Source organism: Phoenix dactylifera, chromosome 2 (assembly GCF_009389715.1).
Source record: "Phoenix dactylifera cultivar Barhee BC4 chromosome 2, palm_55x_up_171113_PBpolish2nd_filt_p, whole genome shotgun sequence".
Lineage (NCBI taxonomy): Eukaryota > Viridiplantae > Streptophyta > Magnoliopsida > Arecales > Arecaceae > Phoenix > Phoenix dactylifera.
The window spans coordinates 17,238,142-17,249,947 of NC_052393.1; the positions used below are offsets into that span (position 1 = coordinate 17,238,142).

An 11,806-nucleotide genomic window follows, 5' to 3' on the forward strand; every position below is an offset into this window, starting at 1 on the left:
AAGGAAAAGAAAGATTATTTTAAAGGAAAATAGCAAGTATTTTTTTTTTGTTTTTGTTTTACAAGCGGAGGAGTTCCGAGCGAAGGACATCCACAGCCACAGTCAGTCTCAGAGATTGACATTACCACAAACACAAGAAGAGCGGCAGAAGAGAAGAAACGAGGTGGAAGGTGGAGGGTAGGTAGGCGATAGGGGAAAGAAGGGAGGGATGAGGCAACTCGAGAGAGAGTGAGAGAGAGAAGGAAAAGCGAAGGACTTGGGGTTCACTTATGGAGCATCTGGGCGGCGGCACCCTGGTTCTCCTGTTGCTGCTGGTAGTTGAGGGGCCTCCGGAAGAGCATGATGTGCGGCTCCGGGCGGTGGATCGCGTAGTGCACCCACCCCCGGCTCTGCTGCACGCCGATTGCCCGCCACTCGTTCTGATCGATCCAATCCACCCACAAATCCCACCGATTCATCATCTCTGCCAAAAGATTACGAGGAGAAAACAAAAAAGGAAATCCGAGGATTAGATTTGGATTACCTCGGAGAGGAGGCGGTTCTTGGGGAGCAACTTCGCCACTTCCGGAGGGAGAACCACGTGCCTGCGATCAAAGAACAGCAGAAGTAAATCCTTTGGAAGAAGAAAACGGCTAGGGTTTCGGTGGTGCAGGAAATAAGAGATCTGAGAGAGAGAGAGAGAGAGGAGACTGGCGGAAAGGAGGGCACCTGTATTCATAGGTATCGTCAAAGTACTTCTCCGAGTACTGGATCTGGCCCATTTCGCCCTTCTCTTCTTCTCGATCAAAAATTCCCTGGAAAAACATCAACAATAAATCAAAATCAGATCGGTTCCATCGTTCTTCGATCGAAATCTGAACAAGAAATTAAAGAAAAAACCCAAAATTACGAGCAGGAAAGGAGGCGCCCAAACCCTAAAGCAAGAAACGGAAGCAAGCGTCTCACGGACCAGAGGGAGCGAGACTGCGAGAGACAGGGGGACCGCTCCTCTTTATCAATGGGAAAGGGGCCTGGGCTTCTGCCGATCTAGAACTGGCGATGGGGGGTTTCAAGGACCGTGATTCGACGTTGCGGGCCCGAGCGGTTGCCGGATTTGGGGAAAAATAATACCGAGCAGCATTTTGAAATTTGAAATGTCGGCACTCACCTCACGCGACCGAATAGCCAAGATTATACGATGTATCTGCCACATCTGTGGATTGCTGCCAACGGTAAACTAGTGATGCGTCCGCTACGTCCGCGTATGGACCACTTCAAATTGAATGGATTAGATTGAACCTTGGATCCATATTCCAGACCCTAAGTAGCTTGAACCCTAACTGGACTTGAGCTCCAACCTCCCAATGAGACCCACACAGATCCTCCAATGAGATGGAGGCATATTGGAGTAATCACAATCCTCCATTGCCTCTCTGTGTGCATCATACATCTTGAGTACTAGTTAAAAAAAATGGAAACATCTAATTAAAAATGTTTAGTAACTGAACTTGTTCTTAGAGTAGCAGCATTGTTTTGTGCAATATTTTGCTGTTCTCAAGAAATCTTTCAAAGCCAACGTACATATCCTTTTGTTTGCCGCCAGTCGATAGGCACCTAGTGCGCCAATAGTCATGCGACGGTTGAGGTATTCCCTCCAACATCTGGTGAGCGAAAGGATGGACGAAAATATGCTGGGGAGGAAGAAAGGGGCGGCCAAGCATCCAAGCAATTGTGTGCCTGATACTGTGCCAGGGAGCTCGGAAACTACTCCAATGTGGGGGGAGATGGCTGGAGGCTCGTCGAATCGGATGGTTTGGACCAATCATAAGATTTCGGCTGCGGAGTTAACAGTTGTCCAGAGGTACTTCTCTGGCATGCTGGAAGTGGTGCCGGAGAAAGTGGAGAAAGTGAGGAGCTCCTGGGTTTCCTCGGCGGTGATAGTGAGAAGCTTGGGAAGAAGAGTCCCGGCAGAGTGGATAGGTCGAGAGTTCACCTTGAAAGGAAAGCTGGGGTACGAGGTTGAAATCTTCCAATTGGTTGAGGACCACATTGCTGTGCGCTTTAGGAGGGAGGAGGATCGAGAAGCGACGATCATGGGCGGGCCGTGGGTGGTTGCGGGCCAGCCAGTTGCCATGGAGCGGTGGAGGGATGATTTTGCTCCTGGGGTGAACAAGGTCAATAGCTTACTGGTTTAGGTTCGGCTCCCTGGATTACCGCTGGAGTTCTGGAAAACGGATATAATCCTGGAGGTAGCAGCGGTGGCGGGACGTCCAATAGTAGTGGAAGGCTTCTCCGATGGTCGACGATGAAGGAGATATGCTCGAGTCAAGGTGGAGATCAATGTGGGTCTACCATTAAGGCCAGGCATATTCCTCAGGGGCAAGGAAGAGAAAGTTTGGCAAGCTTTTGTAAAGCTTACCGATACCTTGCTATCAGTGTGGTCTCATTCAGCACGGGAAGGGGACTGTTGGTCGGCCAAGGTGGTGGTGGAAGGGGGAGCCAATGTTAAGGGATTGGGAGCCTCATAGATCCGAGAGGTCTCTAGAACACGGAGGCAACCGGAGAGGGGGTTATTCAGGGAAGGTGGAGAACGTGTATTTGGGTCGTGGCTCATCACTAATCAGATCAGGGTGTCAAAGCCAACTGGGAAGGGAACAAATGCAGGGAGGAAGATGGAGAAACCGGTGGGGAAGCCGATCGAGCAGTCCAAGGAGAGCAAGGGAAAGAGCCTAGAGGCAACTAGGACGGCTTCGCCAGCCTCGCCACCAGACTTTCAGGGGTGGCAGAAGCCGACGAAGCTCGCCCGCCTAAAATTGCTGGCGACCTTAGTCAAAGAAGGCAACTTGGAAGTAGCGTTGGGGGTGGTGGGTGCACTCTGACCACTCGGGCGAGTCGCAGGGCAGTACTCGGGCCGATTGGAGGCAAGGCCCAAACCAAGTCGGACGGCCTGGCAAAGAGAGGAGAAGAGGAACGAGCCAACTTCTTTGGGCCCCCCAAGAATTCAAGCCCGGGGGCTCTAAAGAGAGCCCGAAGCCCAGTTAAGATGGACTCGACATCAGGGCTTACAAAAGAGGTACTTGGGCTGGTGGGCCAAGGCCTGGGGTCGGAAACACCAGGCCGGGGGAAACCGGCCAGGTCGGGCCACCGAGGACGCAACACGGAGCTGTTAATTTGGCCGACTATTGAGGCGGGTTGCGGCAATTTGGGTGCCCAAAAAGGAAAGGCAATCGCGATAGTGGACCAAGCCTCTTCGAAGATGGTGGTTGATCTGGAACACGATGGGAAGCCTGAGGTCCGGAACTCGGCCACGACAATGGCGGAATCTAGTGCGGAGGAGGAAGGCGTGGACCTGGAGAAGAGAAGGGGGCAGGACCAGCAGCGGGTGGCCCCGGTCAGGCTACCTCGGGTGGTGTCACTTTCCCAGCTAGCAGGTAGCGCAGTACCGAGCCAAAAGTTGGGTGCGGTGCCGAGGTCCATGGGGGTACCCACAATGGCGGCGAGGCATAAGCTGGCGTCGGGGAAGGAGAGAGGGTCCCAGGCGGTGGAGAGGATGAACAGCACGACTCGTGGGCCATGCATGAATGGAGCTCATGAAAGGGGGCCGGTCGGACTACGGATCCAGGAGTATTCTGGGAATAGTAACAAAAATGGCACGGTTGGCACAATTGGCACAGTTTCCTCTAGCATGGCTGTTAGGGGTGAATGTGCAGCATGCTATAGTGGGAGGGGAGGAGTCAGGGAAGGCTAATACTCAGCATGCCCAGATTCTCCAGCAGGTCAAGGTGGCCCTAATGGAGCCACGGGGAGGAAGTGAGGGGGAGGGGAAAGTGATGGATGGGATGGGGGTAGAGCCCGAGGGGAGGGCTATACCATTGGACCTGAAGCATGAAGATACTTTTATGGAATTGTCGGGGGGTGGGGAAGCCATCATTAGTCTTGGCATTCAGGAGGCTGGTGTAGAATCATAACCCTCAGATTTGTGTCCTCTTCTGATGCCCAAAAAAATAGAGGGGAAAGATCCACCGGCAAGATGGAATTTTGACCTTGCAACCTTATGGTACCTCTTTATTTTCAAAGATGCACTTTACCATATACAACCAATCAATGAATTCATCAGGATGCGCCCTTCCTTCAAAATTAGGAATATTAACTTTGATGTCAAACTCTAGTTGAAATTCACGACTTCTTCGGGAATGATTCGATGTTCGGCTATGATCACGATGATAAGGATTGGTCTCCCTTCCTCATCATGTGAATCTTCTTCCTCTGATTCATAATTTGGGATATTATGTCTCAAAGTTTGAAGATGTGCCAAATTTTGTTGAAGCCGTTGCACTTCTCTCCGCAGTTCTTTATGTGCAACATCATGAAGATCCCACTCGCGGTTTAGTCCTTCAACTTCTTGCCCTCTTCGACCATGACCTCGATTTGCTATGACAACTTGGGACGCTCTCATACCAAATCTGATGCCGAAAAAAATAGAGGGAAAAGACAATAACAAATACTCCAACACCAATCGAAAATTTGATAATAATGGTAAACCCAAAATTTCCAAGAACAAGAACAATAGATAGATAGAAACTCACCACTCAAAAAATCTACCCAAGAGATACAGAGTTTGATAGAAAAAGAAAATTCACCAGCCAAAGGAATCCACCCTAGGGATACAGAGTTCTAGTGATCACTACTCACAGACAATCTTTCTGAGATACAGCGCAAGAACACGCTCACCACCCAAATAAAAGTTTAGAGATACATAACACCCAAAAGAAGAAAAACAAGCCACAGACTTAATTCCTTAATTCACTCAATCTCGAATTAAATTTACTTTAAAAACAAAACATAGGGCATGCCTTTATATAGGCACATTTGGAATGCTTTTTAAGCAACTACAAATAATCCTAAACTTAGGAAGAAAGACAAAATGCCATAAATAGGTGTTTCCTAAGTAGGCATCCCATAAGAAAGAAAAACACCATATATTGAAATTCCATAAGAGTCCTAAACATGAGGAAAAAGAAAAAGACCATATTTAGGCGTTCTAAAATTTGCTTTTACTTAGACATAAACCAAAAATAAATTGCCATAGAAAGAATTTCTTTTTGGCTCTTCCGGTTGAAAAGAACTCTCCTTAAGCACCCATGTCAAAATCGTCACAGACAAAATTTTTTTTGGCTCCCCTGATTGAAAAGAATTCTCGTTGCGCACCCATGTCATCTTCAAGATGCGATTATCAGGGCGTAGACTGCAACGGGCTAGGAAGCCCTTGCCGGGGGGTGGGGGTCATATGCTATGGAATCTCGAGGTTTGTCGGGAGGTATCCTTGTGACTTGGAGGGTAGGAGAATGCAACCTGCATGTGTTCAATGTTTGTGAGCAACAGGTTATGGTGATATTGGAGGAAACCAGAGTGTTATAAGTCCTAGCAGTTGTATATGCAAGTACGAAATACAGAGAGAGAGAAGGGTGTTATGGGATGAAGTTATGAAACTGGTGCAGCAGGGGCAGCCTCTAATGGTAGCAGGGGATTTTAATGTAATCGACAAGCCGCAGGAGAAGACGGGGGGAAAGACCTTCACAAATAAAAGAGAAGTTAGGCAGTTCCAAGAGGTCATTGCGGAGAATGGGTTGGTGGATCTGGGCTTTGTGGGGCCGCGCTTCACATAGTGCAACAATCGACAGGTGAATGCTAGAGTAAGGGAGAGGCCGGATAGAGTTTTTGCCACGATAGGATGGCTACAATGATTCCTAGATTACCAGGTGAACCACCTTTCGCACATTGCTTTGGATCACCGCCCAATATTGGTGAGTACCTCAGCTCCAATTGCTTATTGCCTTTTCAGATTCGAAAAAATTTGGTTGTATTATCCTAGATCATGGGAGATAGTTCGGGAGGCCTAGAGAGTACCAGTGCGGGGGCAGCGATGTACTGGCTCGCAAATTGGAGATTATGAAGCAGAGATTGAGGTGGAATAGGGAGGAGGTAGGAAATATTTTCAAAAGGGTGGAGGAGGTTGAGGCGAGTATTGTCGAATTGCAATCACAAGAGGAACAGAGGGGGATTTGATGGAGGAGGAGATAAGTAGGTGCAAGCTTTCTATACATGACTCACTCCTATGGCAGCATGAGATATTATGGAAACAGAAATCTAGGGTACAGTGGATCAAAAAAAGAGACGGGAACACTAGATTTTTTCACCAATCGATGATCATTGGGAGCCAGAGAAATAAAATTAGAGCTGTTAGGAGGGAGGATGGGTAGACTACAGAGGATTCGGATGCCATCAGGCTGATCTTTGAGCAGTTTTTTTGGGCCAGGTGGACAGATCGGATGAGCAGTGGAAGTTAGTAGGATGTACAGCCCCACGACTAGAGTCTCGGAGGAGGTGAATGCAGAGTTGATCAAACCGATTACTGTGGATGAGATTCAAGTGGCGTTTTGGTCATTAGCTGAGGACAAGAGCCGGGGCACTACCAATCAAGCAGTTTGTACTCCACCCTGTATAAAGCCACGGCGAAGGTGTTAGTGGCCAGATTGAGGTGTATCCTTCGGAGGCTCATAAGCCCAGAGTAGGGTGCTTTTGTTGGAGGTCGAAGTATTTCCAACAATATCCTTATTGCTCAGGAGTTAATGCATGACCTACATAAAGCCCTATGCCAGAGGAGTCTGATGGGTATCCAGTTGGATATGGAAAGGGCCTATGACATGGTATGTTGGAATTTTTTGCAATGCTCACTGGCAAGCTTTGGCTTTCATGAGAACTGGATAGGATGGGTGATGGGGTGTGTGAGGCCTCTTTCCTTTGCTTTACTTATTAACGGGACACCTACACAGTTCTTTGAATCCTTAGTTGGTATACGGCAGGGGTGTCCACTGTCCCCACTGTTGTTCATCCTGAGCTCAGATGCGCCATCCAGAGCTCTCCGACGTGCTATGGAGACCCGAACCCTAGAGGCATATAGCCTAGGGGAGGCGGTCTTTCAGGTATTGCATTTGTTTTTTATGGATGCTTGTCTGCTTTTGGAGCGACCTATAAGGCAGGCAATGTGGACTATACGGAGGATTTTGGGCGAGTATTGTGCAATGTCTGGTCTGAAGGTCAACCGGGCTAAGTCAGCTATCATCTTCAGCCCGAAGACCAAGCCGCAGGTGAAGACAGCTATCAAGGAGATACTAAGAGTGGAGAGCAGGAGGGGATTATGAGGTATCTCAACATTCCTATCACAGGCCGACGCTTATGTTGTAGGGAGTGCAATGACATTGAGCTCAGCATCAGACGGAGGATTGAGGGGTGGCAGGTGGGAGCATCATCGATAATGGGTAGAGTTACATTGGTACATTTTGTTCTTAGCTCAATACTGATCTATTTGCTATCAAAATGTGCTGGTATCACTATTGAGATCTGTGTATTAGCTATTCAGGAATTTTATCTAGGGCAGGAAAGAGGGAAGGAAGGGAGTTCACCTGATGGCTTGGAGGGTGGTTTGTTAGCCAATTCAGCAGGGAGGCCTGGGAATCCAATTAGTGGTAGCAGGGCGGGAGGTGCTGGTGGCATGGCATGCAGCTAGGTATGTGTTGGAACCTGAGTGTCTATGGAATGCCTTACTGAAAGCAAAATATAGAGTATGCACGGTGGCAGAGGATTTTTAGGTGGGGCGTCGGTGTTCGTTCATGTGGCGGGAGATTTGGACTCACGCTTCGACGATGTTAGCTGTGGTCAGATGGGAGGTGGGGGATGGGAGTTCCATCGGAGTCTTGGAAGATAGGTGGGTTCTTGAGCAGCCGCTTAGCAGTGTGCCTACCTTTGTTGACTCGACGAGGGTGGGGGGCTTGAGGGTGAGTGACCTAATAGTCCCAGGGCAGAGCAGGTGGCATGAGGCGCTGATTAGGGAGGTCTTCAGGAAACACCTAATGGAGAGGGTCCACTACAGAAAAAGGAAGATTTTCTGACGCTTTTTTTCCGACGCTAGGAGGAAGCGTCGGAAAATTTTGGTTCAGCGCCAAATTTTACCGACTGTTTTAAAAAGTGCCGGTAAATCTTTAGAATCGACGATGCTTAAAAGGCGTCGATGTAAGCTGGACTTACGATGGCGCTTATAAGCATCGTCGGAGGACAAATCACTTCCCAACCCTCGCCCCACTCTCGATTGATGCCCTAGTCGCCTTAAAAATCTCTCTTCTCCTCTCCTCTCATTCCAAAGCATCGTCGAGCTCTGATTAGCGTCCCTGCGCCGACATCAATTCATCGCCTCCCCATCTCGCTTCCCGAGCTCCGATCAGCATCTCCGCGCCGACATCAATTCATCACCTCCCTATCTCGCTTCCCAAGCTCCAATCGATATTCTTCATTCCGCTTTCCCGCCACTGTCGACCTCGCCCTCTTTCGGTGTCCTTCTTCTTCCCTCATTTCTTGCATTTTTTGCTCTTAGCGAGGCTAGTCTTTTCTATTGATTTTTTGGGGGGTTTTGCAGATCTCTTTCCTTTCTTGGTGCTTGCAGCTGCTTCCGAGCCTTAAAAATTATAGGCGCTTTCTTTCTCATTTCTGAAGCAGCTTAGGGATTTAGAGAGGACAGAGAGGAGCTCTTCTTCTATAATTCCTCCTCCATTACGGATCATTCGCGATCATTTCTATTTCTTCTCCTCGAAATCGAATCCATGGCATGGAAGCGGAAATCGGACGCGACGCGCCTCGACGAGGTAGATCGGACGCTCTACTCCATCTTTTGCAGCGCGGCTAACTCGCTCTCTCAGTTCTACACCCAAGCCATGAACCATCATAAGCTCTCCTACCAAGCCGAAGGCGCCATGCCTTGATTCCTCTCTCTCTCATCCTCATCAATCGACCGTTCCCAGGTTCATCTTTGCTTTATGGTTCCTTTAGATATTTGTATTGGCTCTTCTTTCATGGAATCTTTGTAAAATTTCTCTTTATAAAATTTCTCCTTCCAGGCCATGAATCATCAGGAGCTCTTTCTTTTTTTATTTTTTTTAAAAAAATTGAAGGCTAAAGCTGACGCTTATAAGCGTCGACTTTGAGTCTTTTAGCGACGCTTTCAAGCGTCGCTAAAAACTAGCTTTTCACGATGCTTTTCAAAAGCATTGGAAAAACCTTTTTCCACTCAAGTATCGCCGACGCTTCGGTGATGCTTTGGATAGCGTCAAGCGGATCTTTACCGATGCTTATAAGCGTTGGTAAAGGATATAAAAAATACCGAAAAAGACCATTTTTTTTGTAGTGGTGTTAGCCGCTCCATTGCCGATGGAGGGGATGACCGACAGGAGGGTGTGGGCGGCCACAGGTAGATCCAGGGTGAGGGCAATCGACCTATAGGAGGTGATGGGAGGGAAGGATACCAGGCAGTTGGATGGAAGGTGGTTCTGGAGGATGCGGGTACACCTCCGGGTGGCCCTGTTTCTATGAAAAGTGGCTTAGGGGTATCTTCCAACAAGGAGTGTGCTAGCGAGGAGGGGTGTCAGACTTACACCGAGCTGTGGGTGGTGTTCGGATATGGAGGAGTCCATCAACTGATGAATTTCTTCGTCAGATGAGAGAGGCTATGCAGAGCCCGAGGACGGCAATTTGGGAGGTGACGAGTGCCTATTTGGCATATTATATATGGCTGGACACGAATGCCCGGGTGTTTGACAACAGACAGGAGGCACCTGGGCGGGTGGCAGAGAGGGCTATCATCCAGGTTGCAGAGGTCATCAGGGCCACAGAGACAGTTTCATCTAGGATGGTCCGGGACATCTGAGAGTCTCATCTAGCTATTTCAGCGCCTTGGTTCGTCTCTGTTTCTTGGGTGCTCCCATCCCTTGCCATCTCAAAGTGAACTTTGATAGTAGTGCTACTGATGGAGGAGATAGAATAGGAGTGGGCTTCGTGATCAGGAGTCATGACTCCTAGGTCATTACTATGGGCGGGCGGCGCAGAGATGGACTGTCAGCTACAGGGGCAGAATTATGGGTAGCATGGGAAGGCATCTCCCATGCGAGGCGGCGGCTGCAGGCGGAGCATGTCATCCTCGAAGGTGACTCGATCATGGTGATCGACTGGTTGTGCGAGGAGGGGAGGAGAGAGGATGAAAATCCTCTACTCAATGACATCAGGTGAATGGTGAGGGATTGTATTGTCTTTCAGGCTGTGCATGTGTATAGGAAGGCGAATAAGTCTGCCGACTGGGTTGCATCTACGCAGCATAACACCCAGAGGAATTCTATGGATGGACCAGGATATCCCTCCTCCATAGTTTTGTCAGATTGCTGCTTTTGATTCTGCTGGTTGTATCTATACTAGAATTGGATGAAGTAACTGTTGTATCAAAAAAAAGAAAAGAAAAGACAACCGGGTTCTAGGAACAGACCATAGCCTTTTTCAGATTTGCCACCAGCATTGCAGCTGGACTAGAGAAACCTTGAATCCTTTGCCAATTTGCCTGAACAACATCATCCAAGTTTCATTCCTTAGCCTACCAAGGTTCAAATCTGAAGATCTTATTCCTGAGACATTTAATTCTACAATCTATGACCAAGATAACTAAATTCATAGTCAGCACTATTTCTTTTTTAGTATCAAGTATGGGGCAACATAATAGAGACACATATCACTGAAACTAGATTTATTGTAAATAGCATGGTTTTGGCCAAAGAAGATGACTGTACGAAACTTTATCTGGAACAATATATAGTTAGAGATAAGATTGTCTGAAAATCCAAGGGAAGGGAGGGAGCTGGGTAACCCAATTAAGCTAAGATCGAAATTTTGCTGCCTATAGATGAAGTTCCAACCTAGGTCAATCTCTGAAGCCACCGAAACATCGAAAATGCTCTTAAAAGTAGGCTGAAAATACTTTCTTGATTTCCTCCCCAGATGTGACTTCAAATCCATTCCATTCTACCTCATCAATCCAAGATCGAATTAGAGCTGGGGAAAGGGAGGGAGAGCTGGGAGAGGACATATTTGGAGGGAGAATTTGGGCATTTTAGGTGTAAAATTTCAGGACTTGGGGGGTTTGCAATCCCATCTCAAGGAAGCGAGAGAGACCAGGGGACGGAAGCCGCATGCACACGCGGGAGAGAGAGAGAGAGAGAGAGAGAGAGAGAGGATGCGTGGGCAAGATGAAGAGAGGACGCGTGGGCAAAAGATTTTTATTAAGCAAAGCTTGGGCTGGTTCTATACGGGACAAAGCTAATACATGAATGGTCCGTCGGCTCAGTTTGAGTTGGTTTTTTAAATTTTAATCCTAATCGAATCATAATTTTCTGAATTCAAATCTTTAGTTAAATTTTAGAAAAGATCGATCTAAACTAAATTGAAAAAATCGATTCGGATTGGATTCACGATCCAGCCGGTTTTTCCATCACATCCTAGACTTGGATTCCAGATCTGCTGATGTTTTGACATTCCTTCGTGGCGTGGTATATTTTGCACCTAGGAATTCACAGGTGGGTTGGGTCTGCTGTGGGTTTCTTGCAGTCACTGCATCTATGGGTTGGTTTAAGCTGTCGCTATCTCGTACTGCTTTAGTTTCCTCTCTCGGTGTAATTAAAAAACTGTTTCAGCAATTTTTTTTTTTGAAAATATATAGCAAAGCCAAAAACGGTAAAATAATACAGAAGAGAAGGAATCTCAGTTACACTAATTCAAAAAACTTCTCCAGAGTGCTGAGTCACGTAAGAAGCGATTCAGTCTGCATATCTGTTTGCATTCCAATATACGTGCACTATCGGAAAAGTAGTCAAACTTCTGACCAGTCTGCGAGTCTGGTTGTGTGTGCCTACTCTTCACCAGATGCCACCTGGTTTTTCCCCGACTGTAGCCGTGGTGG

At 47.7% G+C, this 11,806-nt stretch overlaps 1 protein-coding gene across 4 annotated transcripts; it reads right to left on the reverse strand.

Moving 5' to 3' along the window:
* LOC103723248 (cyclin-dependent kinases regulatory subunit 1-like) lies at nucleotides 1-1,058 on the reverse strand. 4 transcript variants are annotated; one of them, XM_008814110.4, is made up of 4 exons: nucleotides 914-1,058; nucleotides 709-794; nucleotides 524-584; nucleotides 1-419 (listed from the first exon to the last, which is right to left on the reverse strand). In XM_008814110.4, the coding sequence occupies exons 2-4, from the start codon at nucleotides 759-761 to the stop codon at nucleotides 264-266; spliced, it is 270 nt and encodes an 89-aa protein (XP_008812332.1). In that variant the 5' UTR covers nucleotides 762-794; nucleotides 914-1,058; the 3' UTR covers nucleotides 1-263. The 4 variants fall into 4 exon arrangements, with proteins under 4 accessions (XP_008812332.1, XP_038979463.1, XP_008812331.1 ...); XM_039123535.1 differs by having other exon boundaries at nucleotides 894-1,034; XM_008814109.4 differs by having other exon boundaries at nucleotides 890-1,027.
* Between the last annotated feature and the right edge of the window lie 10,748 nt (nucleotides 1,059-11,806).

What these genes read in the sequence shown, in the direction of transcription:
- LOC103723248 (XM_008814110.4), bottom strand. Translation starts at nt 761, where the DNA reads ATGGGCCAGATCCAGTACTCGGAGAAGTACTTTGACGATACCTATGAA. An exon ending in GACGATACCTATGAATACAG is followed by an intron (nt 585 to 708) that starts GTGCCCTCCTTT and finishes CTTTGATCGCAG; the next exon opens with GCACGTGGTTCTCCCTCCGG. An exon ending in AGAACCGCCTCCTCTCCGAG is followed by an intron (nt 420 to 523) that starts GTAATCCAAATC and finishes TGGATCGATCAG; the next exon opens with AACGAGTGGCGGGCAATCGG.